Raw genomic sequence first — 24,851 nt, 5'->3', positions numbered from 1 at the left:
CCCAATTAAACGTGCCACATGGGGTCTCTAAGGAAATGACTGCCACGCTGAGGGTAGACTGCAGCGTTTTGTTAAAAACAAAACCCAAAAAACACGCCAGAGTGGAAGCTGGAATCGACAGACCACACTCAGAGGCCACTTAGAGGAATGATTAAAACACTTAAGACATCCTTCCAATCCTGTTTATATAAACAGAGCACAAATACTGATAAATGCATGCACATTTTTTCCCCTGGAAGCTGTTAACAGGACTTACCTTTTGCAGAGAGGGAGATTTTAGTTTCCATTCTATACTTTTCATGCTGCTTAAGTTTTCATACCATGTGCACATACTGCTTTTAAAGTTCTTTTAAAAATGTCCACAGGGATTATCTGGACAGCCATCTTGTCTTTTGAACAATTTAGTTATAAAAAAAAAAAAAAAGACAATACCTTCATGTCTGCTTCTCCTCTACTGCGTGTGCCCTGACAGAAGAAGTTGTACTGGCCTTCCCATACTCCCGTCACTAACTGGAAAAAAAAAGAAAAAGGGAAAAAGCTAATCACCAACAAAATAAGAACCAGGAAAAGCCCTATTCAATTAAAGTTCATTAATTTGAGAATCTGTGCAGACTGACCTTGGGCTGTGCTGAGGCAAGTTTGCTCCGGGCAAAAAACCATAATGACAAGGGAGTGTGAACCAAGGGGGGTTTAAATGACTAGGGACTCAATTTCACAAGGGGCAGGCCCTGCTTTGCCAGGCTGCCTCTCTCCAGAACCCTCAGTTCCCCTGGGCCCGTCACCGGCACCTCACCAATTCCGAGGCCCAAGTGATCCAATCATGGGCTTGGGCCCTGCCCTGCCACGGCCTCAGGGGAAACCACAGGCTTTCTCAAACCTGAGTGTGTAGGACCAGAATCACCTCAAGGGCACAGTGAAAGGCTGACTGCTGGGGAGTGTTTCTGGTCTGGCAGGTCTGGGGTGGGGCCCAAGAATTCCTATTTCTAGCAGGTTCCCAGGTTATCCTGATGCTGGTCTGGAGTCCCCCTGCTGCAAGCCTGGGGCAACCGAGTCCAGCCTGAGCCTCTTCACTGTGTTCCGTTGCTGTGTCACCTCCGGATCCATGAATGAGACCTCTGCGAACTGAGGAACTGTGCCCATGCCTCGGAACTCACTTGCAGCAGAGTAGGCACTGTGGTGGCACAGCGAGGACCCCGGACTTGGGGTGCAGAGCTGCAGGGTCGCCAGTTCTCCATGAGGGCCTCAGCTGCCTCACCCACACATGAGGATGACGCCCGGCTAGGGGGAGACCTAAGGACCTGCTCCAATGGCCCAGAGGGAAGGTGTGATTTGACTACCCTGTGCGTGTCCACTATGTTCCAGCCAGCCAGACACCCACGAGATGCGCCTTTCTCCACAGAGACCGCAGCTCACCCCCTCCTCCTGAAGCCTCGGCATCCTCAACTGTTCCCGGTGGCTCTCCCTCTGGTGGTCAAGTGGGGCCATGGGAGGAGAAACCTCAGGTGGTCTGTCTTGTCGTGCTTGAGCTCATCTGGGGAGCCAACACGAGGAACCGGCCACTGGGCCCCCAAGTGTGGTTCTCAACGTGTTCCCCAGTCCAGCTGCGCCAGCATCACGTGGGAACTCAAAAGACATGCAAATACCTGAGCCCTGCCTGGAGCTTCAGAGCCAAAACCCTAGAGAATCCAATCCTGTGGTTTACAAAGTGTGGTCCCGATGCAGCAGGAGCAGCATCACCCAGGAGTTAGCTAGAAATATGAAATCTCAGGCCCAACCCCAGACCCACTGAATCAGAAATTTCTGGGTGTGAAGCTCCGCGGTGTGAAATCAGGTTGTTCCACAGGTGATTTTTGATGCAGCTGATGTTTGAGAACTGTTAAGCTGTGGCTCCCATTCCAGCTGTAGGACAGGCTCAACGGGGGAGCTTTTAAAAATTGCTAATGCCTGGCCTCCCCCAGACCATTAAACCAGAAGCTTGCAAGGCAATTCCAGTGTGAAACTAGGAGTGGGAACCACTGGTTTCATGCTACCTGATTCATGTTAAGAAATGGTTTACCCACCAGCGCTGCACGAAAGATGTAACCGAGACACAGGACTTTAGAACCTCGCACTGACCACCTTCCCCCACACTGCCCTCCAACAGAGTTTGGCTTCGGGGGAGGGCGGCGGCACACAGATGCCCTCAGGGAACATCAGCTGATCACTGAGGGTCTGAAGACAAAGGGTTAAACTGCCACCCTCAGAGACAAGAGCCAGCACACTCAACACCCTGCTTCAATCTGGTTTTCCTTCTACTAACTTCTTTAAGAGCTAACATGGTTTTTGCGGCCAAAGACCAGCCCATCATTTTATGATGAAAAGAACCCAGGATTAGGGGCAGAAGTACCAGGGCTAGTTAGCAACCTGGGGCACGCCAGCTAATTCCCTTAGGCCTTGGTCATTCTTTACCGTAAGCAGATGAGGCTGGATTAAATTATTTCCAAAGGTTCTGTTTTAATTTTCTACAGTTACTAAGTTAAGATTTTTTTGAAAACAGACCACACATAAACTACACTATACTATCTTTGAAAAACCAGACCCATAGGTAATTTATTGGAAGGTATATTATCTTTCTGGTCTTCCCCTTTCTAAAGTCATGCCAGTTAAGCACACCGCATGTGGACCTATCAGAAGTCCCAACAATCAAGATACAAAGCCTGAGTCTAAAGTGGACTGCGTGTGTGTGCGTGTGTGCCCGCGCTGGGGTGGAAACCTGAGGGAAGAGAGGTGTCGTCTTGGCACAATGTTCTTTGCTGCCCTTCCTTCTACCCCATGAGGGAGTTGATAAATTTTCTTCTGTGGCTGGAGGGTACAGAGAAAGAACTTTTTGGAACTCCACTGGGTTAAAGGATGGAGATAAAGAAGCCTAGATCACAGGTGTGAGCCTCTCCCAGGTGAGATACATTCTCCAAGTGCGAAATCTGTTTCCCTTGTAGAAAGTCCCACCCCTTGAGCCCAGCTGGCTGTTTCATGATTCCGTGTTTCTGGTCACAGGAGCAACTAGGAGAGACACTGTGAATACTTCAAAGCAAACTTGTCACCACTTCTGGGCATCCCCTCTAAGCACATCTGCTTTTGCCCCTTGGCAGTAAAAAAGGGGAAACAACTTTCAAAAACACCAGAAGAGAATGTAAAATCTTTGTTCACAGAAGCCTTTCCTTAAAAACAGAAACTTGTAGTTCTTCTACATCACCAATGGGAGGGAGGGAGCACAAAAAATACTATGAAACAGCAAACCATGCCTGTTCCTTTATTTATAAAAACAGATGGCAGCTCTTTAGGCCTCATTTTCCTCACTCTTCAAACAGGATAAAAATAATACTCTGGCCTGTTCAGGCTGCCGTGAGAAGTTAACAAGATGTGTGTAATGCTTATCTCACCCAACCTGGTATAGAGGATAAGCACAGCAACTGTTAGAAATGACCATTACTTTATCCTTTTCAACTGCAATGCTCTCTGCACCCATGGACCCCCATCTCCAGCTCTCAAAATCTTATTCATCCTTCAAAGGTCAGCTAAAATTTTATTGTTTTTCATGATTGCTCCCTTGAGCACTCCAGCTGAAGCCAGTCTCCTGCCTCTGAGCCTAGGTGCCATGACTTACACCTATTTGCTTACATGCTCCTTTAAGACCCGTCACTGGCTCTGTCTGAAGCTCCTCTGTAAGCTCTCAGAGGCTGTGGCTGCATATCTGCATCCACAGAATCCATCACGGGGGTGGGGGGAGATGGAACGGGGACTCGTACATAAGAGATGCTGAACAAATATTTGCTCAATAACAACAAACAAAGTGTTCAAGGTGCTGCTTCTTGCCCCTTAAATCTAGGCCCAATGTTTTACTTGCAGGGGGAAAAAAAAAGTTTCTGTTCACAAGACGAAAACCAGTCCTCATCAAATGTCATACTGGTGACGTGGAGTTTAATTCTTAAATATCCTTGGCTTCAAAAGGGATAGGATATTTGACACATGAGGATCAAGCACCCGAGTTCAAGTTTATTCACCTAAGCTTCTCAGCCACCCTCCGTACAAGTGGCCAGTATCAGGGTCCCGCTCTCTCCATTCCCGTCAGAAGAAAACGGCATGTCTGAGTAACAGAGCCCGGAGGCTCTCAGCCGAGGCCTGGCCTTCCCTCCAAGAGCTGCTCTGGGCCATCCCTGGAAATTCATCACACTGCAGCCCCAGGGAGGGCCCAGGACGTGGGACCAAAGGGGAGGCACTGGAAGTGAGGGCAGGGCTCTACCCTGACTTCTGGAAGTCACCCCGAGAGGGCAGGTCCGTGCTCCAACGGAAAAGCAGGCCACTGCGAGCAGCTGGCCACCACCTCCCCAGCTCCTGATCTCACCGGCCACTCCAAGAGCAACCGACGGAGCACTAAGTACCCTACACCTGGCTTTTCCCCAGTAACCGAGACACACACAGCACCGCTGTGAACCACCACTCCTTCTCTGGAGTAGAGCAAACTTCAATTAGGCCATGGGCGTGTGCAGAGTTATAATTAAAGCCTAGCTAGAAGCTTCCTTCTCTCCTTATGAGACAAATTCAATAACCAAAAGTGGTTTCATGCATCTTTTCCCTTAAAGAAGAAAACTGAGGTGAATATCACAGCTGGGTCTGGATGATGCAGTTCACGGAGTGATTCATCTCTAGTTGATTGTCTAGGTGAGAGTTGACTTTTCTCATCTAACACCACAATTTAACCACAAATGTATACCCTATAGCATGATAACCACTTCCATGGCGCTTTCTGTAATGCCACCAAAGCATCTCAAGAAACAAGATCATTTGAAACACTTTAAGCAGAAAAATGTCATCCTGTGTGGCCCTTATCAGTCACTCACCCCAACAACCCCAGAGCAGTAAGGTGACCCCTTTCCAAAAGGGGCTAATGGATTTAGTGATGCGGGTTTGATGAGCTGTGTGGTTATTTCCCCCTAAGCAGAAATGGAATGAAAGGTAACGGGAACAGACACTATCCATGCTGAAGTTCAACCATCCCAGGACCCGAGGGACTTTGCTAAAATAAGCAACACCACCAAAAGTGTGTGAGGTTGACATCTTCCCAGATTTGACTGTTCCTGTGGGCATCTACTACAAGTGTGTGCTTTTTTAGACCCGGTACAAGTTCATGTTTTTATTAAGGAAACAGAGACGAGTAGTGATATGGCTGGTCCGAAGTCACACAGCTTCTCGGTGGCACTGCTGGGACCAGCACCTAGGAATCCTGACTCTCGGTCCAAATGCAATCTCTAACAGCACTTCCAAGCTCCTCTGACTTCTTTGTCTGTTTTTGTGTCTTTAGTAAGAACACAATGGAGATACTCTATTCATGAAGAATTCTATGGAAAAGCAGACCTTTCGCTGCATCTTTATCTTCAGCAGATGTTTGGTTTCAAATGAACCATCAGCTACTCCCAAATTCAAAGTACCTCTTTCTCCCAGGTTTAGCCGGCCAATACTGGCCGTGCCATTATGGAACAGGGTCAAGTCAAAGCATGTGGTTTTGAATTTCAAATCTTTCCTGTCCAGAGCAGAAGGGTGCCCACTAAGATAATTTCATACCCGTGACCTCCTCCAGAAGTGTTTTTTTCCACTGAGGCCCAGGAACCCCTTGGGTTACAGCCGACTGCAATACTCTTGGTTACGTCATAAGGACAGGCTCTGTACACTAGAGAAGGCTTCAGAACAAAGCACAAAGAAACAGCTTGTCCTCAGCCCAGCCTGACATAGGTATGTCTGGCATTCTTCCCTCAACCCTGGGCCCTGTCCACTCACGCTGGCAGTCCTTTTCTCTCACTATTCAGCCTCCTGAGAGGTGGTTTCTAGTAAGTTGCTTCCACATACCCCACAAGAAACACTCATTTTATATTTTATGGGACTGGCTGGGAGAGAAAACCCAAGCTGAGGCTCGGTGTTCTGAGGCAGTGACGCACAATGGCCTGAAGCACAGACTCGAATCCCAGGTCCACCCGGGGCTTTGCCTCTGCAGAAAGGGGACAGTGGCAGTGTGATGAACAGTGAGTGAAGCCAGTACCTGGCATAAGGCAGGCACTATATATATGTCTTTGCTATGACTCTACACAAATGTGTGCTCTTTCTGCCCCAGCGCTTGAAGGCTCGTGACTAGGTCTGCACTGCTGCTGCTCCGACTGTATACAGAAGCCCCACCAGAGCATCCTCTGCATACTTTAAAGAGAGACCTCCAGCTTACCTACTGACTCCTGCTTTACAAACTGAGTGTGCTTTAGTGGAGGATTTGTAGACTGGTTCCTTGTTACACCAGCTGTAAGGCTCAGTTACCCAGGTCTGTAGGGTCAGTTTAGAGGAGTCAGGCCTGGCTCTGGACCAAAGCCAAAGCTTCCTCTCTACCGGAAGGCATCCCTTCCCTGTCCCCTGGGAGTACGGCTGAGGGGAAGGCTGTCTGTCAGAAGGCTGAATCCTTCTCTCCATCCGCCCACTGCAGGCATTCCCTCAGGGCAGTGCCAGGTAAATGGACAGGCAGGTAACTGAGGCGCTGCTTCTCCCTGAGAGAAGCTTCTTTCTGAGCAAGGACTTTCAGTGGTAAGGGAACTGTGAGTGAGAAGTGTTTTAGGCAATAGTTGGGCCTTTCCTATAAGTATTCATCTCACCAGAGTTTCAACCTCTGTTCAATGGGGAAAGGCAGAATAGTACTAAATGTCTTTTTCAAAGTATTTTGGGGAACAAAATCATTTCTAAATAAAAGTCAGTAATTACTTGCCAGGTCTTTTAAGTGTTTTTCCAAATCCTATTTTTTTCCACAATAACATATCTATTTTAAGAAAGCCTGAAGGGAAAGAAAAACAAGACCGTTTAGAATATAATGTCTCCAGAGCAACTGCTCTGCAGCTCTATCGAGGACCTTCAAAGCCAGAGCCAGGGAGGCAGTGCCGTCGGGGGCCTGGGGAGACGTGCTGACAGCACGGACGCCACAATACAGAGGGGGCGGAAAGCACAAGCCAAACACCCTCCCCGTCAAATGCTCAACTTCTCTCATCCTCCGCATAAAGCAGCATCGGAAATCTTCAAGAGAAGATTCAAAGAAAAAAACCACTGACGTCTGGTCCTGGCAACGCAGCAAACTGCGCGAAAGCTGAACCACCTCCCCCCCGTTAACACAAGGCAGAAATGCTACATGAAACACCAAAAAAACTCCAACACCACTGATGCCTAACTGTAAGGTGAGGCTTCCCCTAAAAAAATAAGTCAGAAAAGAGGAAGTGAGCTTACATTCAAGTTCTTTTAAAAATCTCTTTTATTTGGGGCAGACACTTTTACCTGAGATGACCCCAGCAATACTAGCTTGGGATGCTTACACGGGACACCCAACAAACTGTCCTGTTTTTGTTTTTAAAAAAGGTAAAGAAATTTAACATAGGGTCTTCCCTGGCGGTCCAGTGGTTAAGACTCTGTGCTTCCAATGAAGGGGGCGCGGGTTCGATCCCTGGTCGGGAAACTAAGATCCCACATGCTGTGCAGTGTGGCCAAAAAAAAAAAAAAATTAACGTTGATATAATAATTATTCCCGGAGGCATGACCTCACAGATATAGCTGAAAGAAAATTTCTTAAAGGATATTTTCAAATAGCAATACAGCAAATGGTTAAGTTCGAGATCACAGTTGTATCTAATTAGGAAAAAAAACAATGTTTCCATGTTATGAAGTGAAAAAAAGAACAAGCAGTGAATTTTTAGAAATAAAAGATGTATAGTAACTGAAACTAAAAATGGCTGAAAGAGCAGATGAGACACAACTGAAAATATGAGTGAATTAGAGGAATGCAGGAGAGAAATAAAGATGCAAAAAATACGAGAGAATACATAGGGGTGAGAATGTCCAACACACATCTAATACTAACTCCAGCCAGAGCTGGTGAAGGAGGAGAAAGCATCGAGGATATGATGCCTGACGACTTTCCCAAATTAAGAAACATAGAAATTCTCAGCTTGGATGCGCACAATCCTGAGTGAGACATATAAAAGTGGATTACTATCTAGGCACACTCTGTTTCATTCTTAAACAATTTTAGAAATATCTGGAAGAAAAAGATTACCTACAAAATGAACAAAAATGGGAGTGCGGCAGACTTCTCTGAAATAAATCTGCAAAGTGCTGGGGGAAAATAACTGCTAATTTAGAATTCTACGCCCTGCTAAAATACTATTCAAGCATAAAGTCACATAAATGATGCTCAAACAGAGACTGAGTTTACCCTTCCCAGAAAAGGAACTACTTCAGAAGAAAACTGAACCTCAAAGGAAAGAATGGATTTCACAGATGAACAGTGTGCAAAGAAAATCAGTAAGCACAGACTGTAATGATGACTGTTTAGGACCTCAGAAAGAGGTGGAATGAAACACTTGCCAACAATAACATGGAAGATGGGGGATCAGAGCCCAGATCTTCTACGGTCCTTGTATTGTTCAGGAGTAGAAACAGTAATTCACTTTAGACTTTATTAAGTCAAGGGTGCATGTTAAAAGCTTATAGGTAATTACTAAACAATAGAATTAGAATAACTTTTAAATCAGTAAAATGAAAAAAAAAATTCAAAAGAAAGCAGGAAAGGAATAAAAAAAGAGCAAAGAAAACATACAAACACACACAGACGCACACAAAGGTGATAGAAATTATGCCAAAATAACGATTATACTAAATGAAAATGGATTACAATTTCCCCACTAAAAGACAAGAGAGTGTCAAGATTCAGTCATTAACTCCTAAGTGTATACCTGGCCTAAATAAATAAATAAATCACATTTGCACGCAGGGACATGTCCAACAACATTCAATGCAACATTGTTTTTGTTTGTTTGGGGAGGAAGGTTTCTGATCAAGAAAAAAACTTACTTTTTAATTCCTTCTTAACTGCAAAAGCCTTTTACCTCAAATGCCAGCATATACATTTATTTCTAGCTAGTAAAGCACATGAGAATTGCTGCTTTGGAGAATAATTAGGAAAATAATACAATTTTGTTTCTGTAATACATTAAAAAAATGCAAAATGCAAAACAAGAGTGAAGTTTCTGCAAAGGAGAAAGATAGTGTTGGGAGATAATTCTCCAAGGATCTCAATGCAAAATTGTTACATTGGAAATAACGTACATGTCCATCCAAAGAAAAATGGATAAAATGGCATAATAAACTCTAACACTAAAATAATACAGAGAAGTTAAAACTAATGAAATGAAATCCGTAAGATTCAACATATATTCTCAAAATATAATGCTGACTGAAAAAAGCTATTTAATAAAGAGTATAAACTGTACACCATTTATGTAAGTTAAAAAAATTGTCTCAGAATATTCTGTAAGTTGTCACATATACATACATGTTTAGTAAAAGTATAAAAACATACCCAGAAAAGAAACGAACTTCAGAAGAAAGTTAAATCTGTGAAGGGGCTGTGCTTTAGATGCATTTTTGTCATGTTTTCCTTTTTAAACAAAAAATTCAAACCAGTAATGTCAATATTTGTTAGGTGCATAGATAAATATAATATTTCTATGATTTTATTTTCCATATTCTGAAGTAGTTTTGGACTTACAATTTTAAGTAAAAATTGCAAAGGGAAAGAAAAAATAAGTTTTGAATCTATGCCAATTCAGATCACCTATCGAGTGATCTGAATCGCTATCAATCATTCTCTAAAATTACATTTTAAATGTTCTGAATGTTTGATTCATTTCACTGAATTTTCTCACACTACTTCACAACACACAGTTCTAACTGCAAGGGAATAAACAAACACTCAAAATAATCTTGTTTGTAATCTGTGATTTATCTTTGTTAAATAAAGTAAAACGTCATTCTGGCATTTGCTTTTTTATGTCTTAATGCTGAAGCCATGCTAACAAGGGGACGGAAAAGATGTGGAAGGAACATTGTAACTACAGCCAGTGAGGTGCGTGAGAGAGACGCAAGGCTGGAGGCACCGTGGGCACCCCCGGGGGCACCGTGATGGGAGAGAAGGTGTCAGGCTCCTCGGGACCACGGGGAGGCAGGAGAGGCTGGGATCACTGCTCTAAAGCCAAGCCCTCTCAAGATGTCACAGAGGAACTGACCTTGAGAAGGGTCCTCAGAAGCGAGACGGGGACTGTCAAACCGAGGCAGGCTTAGGTTTGAAGGAAGTGGAGTTTCTAGGGGGGCAGAGACCCAAAGAAAGGAAGAATCTGGTCTTGGGGGTTTGAGTGGATGGGGCACTGGGGCAGGCTGCTAAGGAGGGCAGCCAGCAGTTCTCTCCATTCAAGTTCAAGGTTGACGTGCTGTGTGTGCTGACCCTGCTTCTTGCTGCTACTGCTGAGTCCTGTGATCCCTGCATGGGGATGCTCCCCTCCGGACCGTGACAAACCAAGCAACTGGATCCTCCCTGCTTTGCTGACGAGAGGCCAGAGGCCAGGAGCAGGGCGGATATACCAAAAAAGTTCCAGGTCAGGACAGAGCAGCCCCCTGAGTGTCTGACATGTTAACTAAGGAGTTATACTACTGGGTAAGCCAGGGGAAACCTGAGTCCAGCCCAGGTACACCCTGCACAATGAGGGAAAAGCCACAATCTGGCACCTGGTGGGTGGGGATTCTTAATCTTGGGGACAAAGGGAAAGATGTGTGGATAGTCTGAAAACACAGTGGGGCTTCCATTCAGATGAAACATGCCCTGGACCTGGGAGGTCGGGGGTGGGGGGGGTGGGGAGGGGGTGAGGTGGGCTGGAGAAGTAGGGGTGTGGGTAGAACGGCACACAAGATTTTTATGTTTGCTATGAGGACACAGTTTTACAAAGCTGAGTGAGTAATGCAAACTAAGTTGTTTCTCTTCTATAACTTGACATTTTATTTGAGCCTTTACCACTGACTGTGATCTTAGACAACACTTAATTTAATAAAGGAAAAAATGCTTGCCATGAAGTCCTCTACTCCTAATCTAAAACATACCACTTTCAAACATACTTCTATTCAGGGATTATGACCTCTTACCCAGAAATAAACACCAAGTTCATGAGGCAATCAGAAGTAGAGCCACGTCTCTCTTTTTAATTTTCTTTCTACCAAATGCAGAAGCTATGACCAAGTTCCTTCTATACCTTAAACTCAGTTTAACAGTTATAAGACAGTCATTTGGTTACTTTTCTTCTTCTAGTCATTTTAAAAACTTCGTGACTCCTCTCTCATTTCCTTTTTATCTCCCTCTTTCAAGATTTCTCTTCTCTCCTTGCAACAGTTAATTTTCTTTATATTAACCTAGAACTTTGCCAAGGCAGCTGAGAATTCATACCACAGGATTAAACAAACAAAAATATCAATGGCTACATATTTATTTTTAAGATTCTTTACAGACCCAAATATGTAGATAAGCAGGAGGGTAAATAAAGACTAATCGTTGTGACCATGCCAATGGTGTGACCACAGGCAATGGCTCCAACTCTTGGGATGTTTCCCTGAAATGAGGGGCCCAGCTGGGCTCCATGGCCCCCTCAGTTTGTTCTGCTGTAAAACGCCATGACTGCCCCGTGTTTCAGTATTCATTGGACTATAAATGCTAAGCAAAAAAAGAGGAAAAACCAGTAGCTAAAATGAAATTTAAAACTTGACAAAAGATATGTTATAAGGGTATTCCTGAGGGGTTTATGTAAGTACAGGAAAAAAAAAGTCAGACAAAATCAAAAGGAAATATCATCTAATGTGGGTACTAGGGTTTATTTTCAACTCAGGAATATCTGATCTGGGCCTATTTTTATAAACTTGATTTAATTTAAGGATTACTGCCCCCTTATCCATTACTTCTCTATGTACTCTAAATTGTGGGTTAAGCACGTTATTTTCCTCCTCTATTTCTTGAATCTCTCTATTCAGGGCTTAGACACTGCTCAACATCTTCCAATGTTTTCGCCAAGCTGTCTTGGAGGGAAATCTGTACTTCCTATTATAATGCTTTTAGAGCCCCCCAAATTCAGCCACATGCACTTGGAAGCAATCTACCCAGCACTCTTCTTCCCCTCTTTACCAGGGAATTACCTGTTTGAGAGGTTAATTATGAAGTTGTAATTATATCTCTAGGGCTTGAGAAACATATAAGGCAGATACTTAAGTTCTGTAAGATTTAATAGTCTTAAGTACTTTTTCTCTAGAATATTGCTAGGCGTAATAATAAACTCTATAAGAGCCTTCTTAAGGAAATGGCTCTACCATCTATCAAGTAGGGGAAAGTAAACGGTTCGCTCTAAGACACCTGACAGCTTGCTGCGGCTTTGTCCCTGGAACACAGAGATGAGCACAGTGCTGGGCCCACTCCTGTGCACTGCCCTTGCCTCCAGGCCCGCAATCTCCATCTCGGAGGCTAATTAAACTGCTTTCGGGCTTCCCTGGTGGCGCAGTGGTTGAGAATCTGCCTGCTAATGCAGGGGACACGGGTTCGAGCCCTGGTCTGGGAAAATCCCACATGCCGCAGAGCAGCTGGGCCCGTGAGCCACAACTACTGAGCCTGCGCGTCTGGAGCCTGTGCTCCGCAACAAGAGAGGCCGCGATAGTGAGAGGCCCGCACACCGCGATGAAGAGTGGCCCCCGCTTGCCACAACTAGAGAAAGCCCTCGCAGAGAAACGAAGACCCAACACAGCCGTAAATAAATAATAAATAAATAAATAAATAGATACTCCAGCATCTACCTTTAAAAAAAAAACAAAAAAAAAAACTGCTTTCGCTCTAGAACAGGCCAGAAAGGAAGCAAAAAAAGAGTTGTGAGCATTTCACAGACTGTCAGGTATAAAAGCAATGATAGTAGCATCTACCAGCCTAGTCATAAAACCTTTACCTTGGCTTATGAAACACATGTGGGGGGACCAGACCCAGACCTCTCCCAGCGGCAGTGCCTCTGACGATCAGACGTTTACTTCCCACCAGCTCCTGCATCACACGCACACCCCCGCACACACCCACACATAGACGGGGAGACCCCCGTCACAGCCCGAGGCTGCTGGGGAATTCACTGCAAGATTCGTATTGATTTCTCCCCTTTTCTTCTCCTTTACTACTCCTTGGAGAATTAAAGCCACAATGAAAGGTTAAAAATCCAAACAGGAGTACTTGCAAGTGTTTGTTTTATGTATGGCTTAAGTCTCAGCCCCAGAGATTTAGCAGTAGTTTTGTGCTGTAAACCTGAACAGTGTAGTTCTGCCCCTAAAAATACATACAAATCGTACTTACCACGGAGGGAGCTTTCCTCCCCTTCTAGCTTTAAAGGCTAAGTGACTATACTGTCAAAATAGGAGGCTTAAGTTTTGATTCCGATGTGTCTTTCACTCTTACTTAAGCCTTCGAGATCATCAAATTTGGTTTTCAACATCCCTGTTATACAGAAAAAATAATCTGGCCTGAACTTTGACCATTCCAACCCTAAACGCAGACCTCACTATCTAGTCTTCTTAGCTTTGAAAAAAATAACCTGTCAAAGCTCCAAGCTGTTTACAGTGATCAGATCAGGATGGAGAGGCTGACTGACCACAAACATACCAAACGCAGACTCTGCCCACTTCCTTCCCCGGCTGCCTCCAAACAAGAACCAGGCATTTATTAAATGCCTCATAATAAAAGGCTCACAGATCTGTTTTTTGCGTTCTGTTCATTTTCTACTCTGTGTTCTGCTTGCGTAAGAGTATTTCTGAAAATATTTATTTTAATTCTGAGTATAATACAGAACATAAATAACAAAAGAATCCATAGCAAAGCCTTCTATTTTAGATAGATGTGCCCAGAAGGCACATTTGTACAAATAACTCTGGCGTTTTGAAACATCGATTTTATAACATCCTCGAAACGCATTACCGTACCTGCCTTCCCTGTTCTCTCCCCCCCACGCAGCTGCCTTTCTCCACTTAGGAGCACAATTCAGGACGGTGACACGAGTACATTTAAGTGAGAGGAAGCTGTGTTAACCTCTGACCTACCTCACAGAACATATAGAGAGACAGCAGCGTGAGTCCAAGGTTATACACCACTAAAATCCCCCGACAAGAGAACGGCGGCCTATTCTTCATGTATTTTGGTCCCAGCCACACAATTAGCAAGTATAGGATGGAGCAGAGCAAAGTAGGGATATAATTGTCCAGAAGAAACCATCCTTTTACTCTGAGATCTGGAAAATATTAAAAGAAACAACATTTAGTGATTAACAAAGTAGATACAAAAATAGAAACAATGTTTTTCAAACATTCAAACATTAATTAAAATTTCCCAAGCCAACAAAGCAACTGGAAGAGGAACTGTCTTCAATATACAGCCTCAAGGTGAGGCTCACATTCATGTTCTGAATAACGACATGCGTTATTATTCACAGGTTCTGCTAAATAATTTTTAAAAACCCTTTCCAAAGAATCTTAAAGAAGCCAAGGAAGGGTTCGAGCCCTGGTCTGGGAGGATCCCACATGCCGCGGAGCAACTAGGCCCGTGAGCCACAACTACTGAGCCTGCGCGTCTGGAGCCCGTGCTCCGCAACAAGAGAGGCCGCGATAGTGAGAGGCCCGCGCACCGCGATGAAGAGTGGCCCCCGCTTGCCGCACTAGAGAAAGCCCGCGCACAGAAACGAAGACCCAACACAGCCAAAAATAAATAAATAAATAAATAAATTAAAAAAAAAAAAAAAAAGAAACCAAGGAGAAAGCTCAATTTTCCATTAACTGGATTGATTAACCAGGCTTGCTGAATTATGCATGGGACAAGGAAACCCTAGATATGGCAGTCTTTGAGCTCCAAAGCCCTCCATCTCAGCCCAGTGTCAGCCAGTCTGACCAGCATGCGCAGACTCAGAAAACGTGCCACTCAGCCAGCTCAGTGATCGTCTCTGATTCAACAGGCAGCGTCTGCCACGAGTGCCATGGGCAACAGCAGCGGGGATGATATTTTAACAAGTGAGGGTGAAGCAGCAATGACCAGGTAAGTGAAGAACAGAAGCTTAAGAGAGAAGACCTATACTGATTCAAGGAAATTACTGGCACAGGAGGGACCTACCTGGCTCCCCTCCCCTCTCCTAGGCAGGAAGGAGGAGGAAAAGGAAAATTCACTCCAAGTAGCTGCCGGCGGCAACCTGACAGCCCTCCCGTGGCTGGGAGCAAACTCCCTGGCAGCCGGATCCCTTGGGTGTTATATGTTCCCTGCAAGACTCAACTCCATCCTCTGGCTGACTCCCAGAAAGCCACCTCTGCAGCATGCCCCCCTCTGCACCCTGCTACGGTGAGCCCCCAAACCTGTAGCCCTTCACTCTACATACCCTCCAAGGCCCCCCCACTGTGGAGCTCAGAGGCACATGCTGGTTTCACCTCCATATCTTCTAAGCAGCAGCAGCTAAGTGGGGACAGTGTCTCAGCCCCTTCTTTGAGCTCCTGGCTAGACCATCTTGCTACTCTCTCCAATGCTCTCTCCCTTGACCTTGTAGGACAAGCATAGGTTAAGTGGAGCATACATCCACTTGGGAAACCACTGTCAGTCTCCTTTCTTGCAGACACCCTAAATTCCCCGTGTTTCTTCTCTTGGCTTTAGAGGGAGACGCCCTCCACCCTCTCCCCACTAGTGATGCTAGGGTGGTGGCTGCCACTTCTGCCGAACTGTGCTTCTCAGAAGCCCTGCAGGGGAGTGGCCGCCCCAGTGAACTTAGCAAGACGATTCTTAACCCCTTCTGTTCTCTGCTCTGGGCTGGAAGCCGTCAATTCTGAGAAAACAAGTTCCTCCGTAGCAACTAACATCAGACTGTTACAAATGTTGATGTGTACATAATCACAAACACAATAAATGCGCCCACAAAAACCTCCCATTTCCTTTTACTTAACGCTGTTTTGCACCGTGCTTTTTAAATTTTATCACAGATCTTCATTCTTCTATATGACCAAGTATCCAAGTACTTCCTGGGTGGCTGGCCCCAACCCCAGGTGGTAAATCCTTAGGGATCTAGTCAACTGTGGAGACCTAACCCACTCCCTGGCTCAGACATAAGCATGTGGATCAACTGTGGCCACTGAACTCTTGAGGAGATGACAGTTTGTGAAGAGCTCTGGGGAAGAATTTACTTGTTCTTAAAACCGTGCAAATGATCAGACTTCTCCCTCCTCCTCTGGAGGTGCAGCCTAGAGCTGTAGAAGCCACCTTGCAACCACAAAAGGTGGGGAAACCTATCCTGAGGACAGAGCTGCTGACATACCGAGGATGCAAGGTAGGAAATGACAAGAATGGGGTTCTTGGGTATCATCACGGAGCCCCTGAAGTAACTCAGATCACATAATGTAAGCTAATAATTTTCATTATTGTTTCAGCCATTTAAAATTGGATTTTTGATCCAGCAACACTCAAAGAAGGCATCGTCCCAACACCAGCACAGAGAGATAGATCTGGCTTGTTCTTTTCCAAGGGCTGCACACTAATTTAACTTGTCCCCTACGGATGGGCTTCTAGATTATTTCCAGTTTTGACAAGCGATGCTGTTAAGGACCTTCCTTATACATATATTTGCTGAGTCAAAGGACACGAGCATTTTAATTTCAACAGAAAACACAACTGCCCTCCAGAGAGGTTACCCCAAGTTAGACTCTTTCTCCACATCCTCACTATTACCACAGATGGTATCAGCCTTATTTCATCTCTGCCTTACTAACAGATGAAGTTCCTTTTATTGTTTTCTTTTGTATTTTAAAAGACACAAGTGAAACTGAGAATCTTTTCATCTGTTTAAAAGCCTCTTGCAGTTTTCCTAAGAATCTTCCTGGTAACTCCCAAAGTTCCTTCTTTACAACTAAGACATTATAGATGACATTAGAAGAAGGTGTAATACGGAGCTGACCTACTTCCTAAAAGGTAATGAAAGATGAGCAAAAGAGCTCAGGTGTATATATCTAGCCATTGACGTGACACAACACAAAAGGACATTAAAAAGCCCTTAGAATTGTAAAAGGGGAAGAGTTTTAAACTCCTATTGCAGCAGTGCATTTTGGAAGTCAGTTTCAGCTGGAGACTAACAAGAACTGAGGAAACCATGCCACCAGCAGTGGTGAAATCTGTGGCATTCTCAGGCTGCAAGCTTGACAGCAAACCTGAGCTCCAGCCAAAGTCAGCAGAGGGTCACAGCACCTGTGTCTCCGCCCCAGCAGCCAGGGGACCTCAGAGGACTCCAAGCCCCTGGTATCCAGCACAAAGCGTTAGTCTAATCATTGGAAAATGCTCATGTTTTCTAGAATGTCTTTGTGCAATATTTACATGTGCCTGTAACAAGGAGCGGGGGGGGGGGGAAGGAGGGGGGAGCAAAACCCAAAACCACCTTACCTCGGGGGCCGAGCAATGCCTGGAAATAGGTACTAAGTGATGCATCAAAGTGTTCCATTTTAAAACCTATTAAGAAAAAGAGACATTGATTAAATCTCTACTCAAAATGCTTTTTGTATTTTTTCATAAAACAACAAGAACAAATTCTTTTCAGGGAACATGCTCTGGACAAGGTTAAGTTCCTCATGTTCAAACAATTTCTTTTTAAACTCACAAAAGTAACCTATGGGCTAAGTTCTAATTTGAAAATCAAAAGAAAAGACACAATCCCGTGAATTCACTTTATAAATGAAGCGCCAGTTTTCTGTGCTTCTTTTCTCAGCTCTGTAAAAACTCTCTCTGTGAAGCTGAAATCTCAGTGGGGAGAAGGATGGAACTGGATAGAAAGGAGGCAGACAGGGAAGAGCCCATTGGGGCTAACAGTACCGCCACAGGGAGAAGACAGTTCCTCTGCTGGGTACTTTTATTAATTACTGTCTTAACGTACTCACATCCATAGTAAAAAAAATTCAAACATTTAAAATGAAAAGAGGAGGTAAGAAAAATCTCATCACTTTGCTCCAACACAATCCCTCCACCCCACTGTTAGAAGGAGCCTACTGGTACCATTTCTTGGGTATACTTTCCAGAGATTTGAGCACAAAAGAAGTCATGCCAAAAGGGAGTTTTTACAATTTTTGGTCACAACCCATTAATAGATGATCAAGTCAACTTCGCATTAGAAATAATAAACTGATCATAATAATCAGAGTGCTTTGCCCTTAGTGAGAATGAATACTGTCGTGAATCTTCAGTGTTACTGTACCATACTTATGAGTATGATGTACTCAGCTGTGATGTGAAATATATTCTTACTGTGGTAACTGCAAAAAAAAAAAAAAAAGGCTTGGAAAAATACTGCTGATTGTTTTCACTGACAACAGCTTGGAGATGATCTCCTATCACTGGTTACATTGATAACCTACCTCCATTTTTAAGACTTTATAAGTCCCTATTTTCCCCCCATTTAAGATTTACATTTACAGGGTAGCGAAGCATCTTTTCATCTGTGTATTGACTAGATTTTCTATATTAAAGTTAGGAGGCAGACGTTTAACTGTCTTGGTCATTACTCTCATAGAAATAACCACAAATATTTTTGCTTCCAAGGGCAAAGGCAGAATTGGTTTCATCAACTAGGCAGTTAATCATTTGCCATCCATGACACCTTGAAAGCAGCAGCGACCAGGGTTCCGTTCCAGCATCTGTCCTGCCCTGGGGGGAGACTTGCAGGGCGCGGACTCCCTCGGCCAAGAAGCCACCAGCTCCCACACACCCAAGTGCCAACCATTAGATATGCCACCTTTGTCATTCAACAGTTACACAACCAGGTAGAAAAGCATGACAGGCTGGCAGGTGATTAAGAGGTTCCACGTTGGGCTCCTTATCAGACAATTTGGGTTTGAAACCCATTTTTTCCACTTAATAGTAATATGGCCTTGGACAAGTTATTTAGCCTCCTACCTGTAACATGTGGGAACTAATAATTGCCCCTCAGGCTGTTAAGAAGAGCAAGTGATCTAATACACTAATACCCCTAAGGTCCTTAGAGCAGTGCCTGGCACGCAGCAAGCCCTCCCATAAAGGCTTCCTGCTGTGTGTCTGCCGCAGGGTCCACTCCACAGTGGATACCGCCAGCGCCCGTGTGCCCTGCCCACTAAACTCCCATCAGTGAGCTCACAACGTCCAATGCAAGTCCTAACACCCCCAGGGGGCAGCGATGGAAGGTGGGATAGTTGACAACATCTCAGGAGAGAGGCACCTGTCAGCATGAAGCATTATCTGAGCATGAAAGATGAGGCTGAAATGAACATACTAAACCTGCCGTGTACAAAGGATTGTCGAATAGGGAAAAACACAAAGAGCTCGCCTGGAGGCCTAGAACAGACTAGAATTTCACGATGGGGGAGAAGGCACGTGCTGAACACCAAAACCAACCGACTCTGCCAACAAGCAGATGTTGGAAATGATGCATATACGCATTAACAACAAGCTGTAAAAGTCCTAGCAAGTAACAGCATTCTGGGATCTAACATCAGGAGCACACCTGATGAAAACAGTAAGAACATCATTCTCATTTTTAACTAAGAGCCCTTTCACAGGAGCCTGTAACCAGTTTTGGTTTCTATGTAAGGAGGATGTAGAAAAGCTGGAAACAGAAGTAAAGGAGTGCTCAAAAATGACAGGAAACAGACCTGTGGGGTGGAGGTGGGGGGAGAACATCCGTGGACTTAGGGAAAAAATGAGGCCCAGGAATGGGTATAAATGACCCATCGTTACAAAGACGACAATGCTGACGTCATGGCAACAGAAAAGCAGCCTGGCTAAACACAAGGTAAAATTTCAGTCCAATCACTCTGAACCCAGCAGCAGGCCCCCAGAAGAGACTATGGGATCTAGTATGTGGTGATACTGAAGACTTCTGTTACAGGCCGTCTGTCCTGAACAATCCGAATCTGAACCCGTCCTGAGCCCTGCAGGAGGTGGCAGCACAGGGGCTCATTCTAAGACGGAACATCTCCACACGCTTCTGTCAGTAAGGGCCCAGCTGTTCTTAGACCACATTTCTTCTCAGCTTGAGAATTCTCTCAGGCTTGCAGAACTTTTCACCATCAAACTTAGGAACACGTGAAAGAGCTAGCCGAACAATCACAACAGTAGTAATTTTCAGACAGAGTTGCTCATAATTCCTGAAATGTCTATGTTGAAAAGGGGGAACATGAGGCCCTAACCAGCAGAGCCCCTGGCTGGGGAATCAGAGGCCTGGTTGTGGGCTGGACGCGGCCACGTTCATGGCTTTCCCCATCCTCTCCCCCGGCCACGCCCACGACTGGACACGTCCTGTGACCTTCTCAGAAGGGGCTGTTTTTACACCGGTCACCAGGAGGCTTCTCCAGCAAAGGTTTGCTTTCATCATCGCAGCACAGTGCCGTGTCCCTGTCCAGCCGGCCACACGTCCAGATCCCTTAATACCATGGATTCATTTCTCATTCACACCACACGCTTACCAAGCGCCTGCCCCGTGCCAGGCGCAGAGGCAGGACGGCCCTGATGGGTGCAGCAGGGAACAAAATTCCAGGCTGGACAGGAACACACACATAAAATATGTTACGTAAAGTGACTGTCAGCAAGAAAAAATAAAGCAGGGTAAAGGGGATGGGATCACGGAGCGAACTTTTACTTTGGAAAATGCGGTCGTCACTCGGAGAAGGTGACCACAGAGCAGAGAGAAAGGGCACTCCAGTTTGGGGGCCAGCTGGGGGCAGTGGCCTGAGGCCATCGCCCCTCTGTCCTCCCCTCCCCGCCCACTGGGGTTCACAGAAATCAACCCCACGGTGCGGGGAGCTCGTGGCCACCGGCTGGCAGGGGAGGCGGCACCTTAGCTGCACTCACACCCATCCCCGCGTCCCCTTCGCAGCTCCCCGGCTGGCCCGCCTGGCAGGAACAGGACAAAAGGTCCCAGCAAGTGAACTCCTCCCGCCGGGCTGGCTCGGCCCCGCTGCGCGAGCGCACTTGCTGAGCAGCCTGTGGGCTGAGCTGTGCTCTTTTGTACTTTTCTAAAGGAACGGGAGAGGCACGGGGCCCTGCAAAGCCCTTGACACTCTGCCTGGCGATCTGGGATCACAGGAATGGCATGACCCACTTTACACAAGGTGTCCAACCGCACGGCCAGGTCTGTGGCCTGCCTGACTGCGGCAGATCCCCATCTTCCAAGCTGCACGTGGGCTGGGAACGTCACTTCTTAACAACCAGCCAACCTACTGGCAGCTTGGGCGAGCTGGGCCACGCAGGCACACAGCTGCTCTGGACAATTGTACTAGCAGGGACCAAGCCCAGGCGCTGGGCCCACGCAAGAGGAGCTCTGGTCCTGAGCGCAGCAAAAGAATAAGCCATTCTTTGATGTGACTGGTTCCCCACACTCAGACAGGAAAAAGGGAGAGTCAGCACCTCCCAGGGGCCAGATCACGCTGACACCAAGCCAAGCATCGCCTCCCCACCCTCTTTAACCAGGAGTCTCTGGCACTCGCTCAACCTATGGGGCTTCCCAGAATGACAGGTCACGACAGGGAGTAATCAGATACATTAAGGAAAATTCCAACCACAACAGCATCCAAAAGCTCTTCACGAGTTCAAGGGCCACATGCAGAAAATGACAACAGTGAAAACAGGATAAGGGCAGAAAACACGGGCAGGTAAATTAGCATAGATTTTAAAGAACTCCTCTTCTACGCACATTTCCCAGAAGACACTCTTAGTTGAAAGCCACTTCCCACTATCAAATTCTGGAGTGTTTTTGGTAACTATGCAGCTGTATTACAATTGCGCCTCATTCTAAGTATTTCACTAAGAAAAGAAATGATTAACTAGGGCCAGCAATTACCCTGTATTAAAAGAGGATGAGAGAGCATTCAGTACACCTTCATCTAAATCAAGGATTAGTTCTGTGACCCGTGGCAAGTTCCTGGCACGTGTACTACGTACTTTAGGGTTGAGGTGAGCCTCAGGCCTAAATTCAAGAGAAACGTTCAAACTACCACAGCTCAGAATACACAAACCTGGAAATACCTGATGAAAACAGGGCACAAAAGGGCAAAACATGAATCCCCCAAAGAGAGCCGGGCTCCTGTGGAAGATCCATCTGTCCATGAGTTAGCTCTCCGCAGGAGCAGGCCCAGGTGAGTCATCTGCGTGAGGGTGAACAAGCATTCGTTTTCACTGTGATCTAGTATCACACAGAATTTGCTGGAGGCTTGAAACAAGACACAACAAGCTTTACGGCAAACCAGTGCCCCCCCCTTTCCACGTGGCCCCCAAGAGAGACAACAAACTGTGAGCAAATGGGGTGGTGGGGTGGCCACAGGGAAGGTCGCTGGGGTTAAGGAGAGCTGCTCCCACCGCAATTCTCAAGATGAAGTTATTGGTCTTGGTAAGAATGCAAATGTTGAGAATCTTGGCCATTTATACCTGGAGCAGGAAAGTGAGAAAGCTATCAAGCACGTGAAAAGTGCTGGGATCTTAAGGCAAATTTGTTTTAAAGGATAGCAAGATTTAAAAAAATTATCATAGTAAAGGAAGTTAATTACCTAAACCCACAACCAGGCTGTTTGCTGACTCTAAAGCTTAGCAGTGACGATTTATTTTCAGGGTCAAGCCCTGGTTTTTCTTGCTGCCAAGGCAATGGTGGCAGGGAGCAGTCAGCTTGCTTTGAAAGCCCCCTTTCCTGTGAAATCAGTCAAGTCACATTGCTTTTGCTTTAAAAATGTGTTTACTGCAGACATTTAACTACTGTTAGCTTCCTCATCGTGTCCTGTTTTATTTATTTATTCATTTAGAATTGTCGCAGTTCATCTAAAAATGAGTCAGCTAAACTGAGCTTCCAGCTCCTAGGGGTCAGGAGGAAATCTCCCTCCACTTTCTATTCTCCAACCCATTCATCCCCTTAACAGTCAACTCCTGTTAAGCAGGCATGGGAACATTCCAAGTTGCTGCCAATAACACAAAACATTAAATGGTGCTTTAATTTGGTAGTCACAACACTGTTTCTTGAACTTAAAAAGGTTTTTCTTGGTTGGAGAAAATCAGCTTGGGAATGAGCGGAGGAAAATAACCACATCTGCTCAGAAATGTTAAAATATACAACTGTCATAAAGACCCTAAGGGGAAAAACATCTAAGCACTAACAAGCTTCCATATATGAAATCAAGTTGACAAGAGAATCCCTTTAGAGTGCTGGCACTTAAAAAGAAGATAACTCCGGATTAAATCTTGGCTCGGGAGAAATTATCTGCCACATCAACAGTGGTCCCCTCATTCCGACAATCCAGGAATCTATGCTTCCTCTCATTCCCCCATAGGCTTCTCATACTTTCTTATCCTCATTCTAAGGGCACATCCAACTCGCGTTAATACTCTGATGGAGTCATTTTCTCCTACCGTACAGCAAGCACGTGAGAAAGGACACAGCTCTAGCTGGGCTTCAGGCCAGTCACTGCAAAGCTGGGGCACCACCAAGTCCTGCTACAGGTCAGCGCTGTGGTTAAAGGCTGAGCCCCTCGTTCTGGTGTAATGGACAACTGGGGCGGGGGGTGGGGGACTGTAAATGCTGCCACACTCAAGTTTTCCCTTATACAAAAGTTAGATGAGACAGGTTGAAAGGGAAGCCCACGTCACCTCCAACTCCTTGGTTGCCACCAGTTAACTGAAAAGCACTATTCTAACCATTGCCGGAGAAGGACATTCTATTCTTCTAAAGTGGTGGAGGGTCACACCCACTCTGTTCTTAAATGAATCATCTGTGGTCCTTCCTCTCTGTTCATTCTGTCTTCACCTTTTCTCCAAGTCCCAGGTTAGGTGTCAAGTGACTCCCCCTTGGCCTCTAGTAGCTTCTAGGGGAATTCTTATTCAGAGCTAAGGAACAGAACATATCAGCAAAGTTCTTCCCCAGTAAAGACCCCACACACCAACCCACTTACCCCACAAGCATCTGGAGAGGGGTTCACTGTAGAAAATTACTCTTGGATGACTCAATTCTCATTTGAAATGAGAAGAATAAAACCAGTGACATTTGGCTTCGGTTGAAGCACACTGTCATTTGGAAGAAGACGAAGCAAATATAGACACAGAAAGCCCCTTGCCGGTGGATGAAGGCCAGACTGCTGCGGATGGATGGAGAGCTCTGCTCCCACAAAGAGCTTTGCTGACAGTAACTCATCAATCCACACGAGGCTGCGGTGAGACAAGGTGAAAGATCCGAGGGCCGGGATCAGGTCTTCCCATGACTGGTTTTCCTTCTGTGCTCCTGGTGATGCTGAGAGTGACTGCCCTTCATGCTACCAGTCATCGGAAAGGCAGCTGAATATTTAACAAGCGCCTACTATGTGCCAAGCAGTATACAGTACTGCTCGTTAGGAAAACGACAGTGACAGAGACAGACATCACTCTGCCCTCCTGAAACAAAGTGGTTAGCAGTGTGCAAAGACCCTGTGGGGAGCACTGGTCAGGAGCCCGATAGCCAGGGTTCCGGTCCCTGCTCCACCACTTACTAGCTGTGTGACCTTGGGCCAGTTACTTAATTTCCTCACCTGTAAAAGAAGGGCCATTGACAGTGCCTTCTCCATGGGATTAAATGAGTTAATAATATATGTAAAATATTTATAATCATGCATGCACACAATAGATGCAAACGTTATCTGTGTTATTATCATCATTACAAAGACCTCTGGCACTGACCAATTTCACATTCAATGTCCATGAGAGTTTTTGCTAAGCCATAGACTGGTGTCCCCTGCAAAGTCCATGGGCAATGAAACCATCCCACATCCACACCTCACAGCTCTGGCATTCTCTACTTTGGATGGGATGACATAATATGTGCAAATCCAGGAGACTTTTAAGAGTCTCTAGATAAATTATCTGGTATGTTAAGGGGACACTGGTCACTGACTTCTGAGTGGAAGAGAAGATC

General features: G+C 45.6%; 1 protein-coding gene across 2 annotated transcripts in view; it reads right to left on the bottom strand.

The window, feature by feature from the left end:
* The window catches only part of ELOVL5 (ELOVL fatty acid elongase 5), a 68,281-nt gene that overhangs the window by 7,721 nt on the left and 35,709 nt on the right, over window positions 1-24,851 (bottom strand). For both annotated transcript variants that reach the window (XM_061194964.1, XM_061194963.1), the window contains 3 exons: window positions 17,348-17,413; window positions 13,990-14,177; window positions 433-510 (listed from right to left, as the gene is read on the bottom strand). In XM_061194964.1, the coding sequence (XP_061050947.1) occupies window positions 433-510; window positions 13,990-14,177; window positions 17,348-17,405 (324 nt within the window). In that variant the 5' untranslated portion in view covers window positions 17,406-17,413. The remainder of the gene's footprint in view (window positions 1-432; window positions 511-13,989; window positions 14,178-17,347; window positions 17,414-24,851) is intronic.

Source organism: Eubalaena glacialis, chromosome 7, assembly GCF_028564815.1.
Source record: "Eubalaena glacialis isolate mEubGla1 chromosome 7, mEubGla1.1.hap2.+ XY, whole genome shotgun sequence".
Classification (NCBI taxonomy): Eukaryota; Metazoa; Chordata; class Mammalia; order Artiodactyla; family Balaenidae; genus Eubalaena; species Eubalaena glacialis.
Note: the sequence above shows the minus strand (reverse complement) of the source record. Positions and strands in the feature narration are given on the sequence as shown.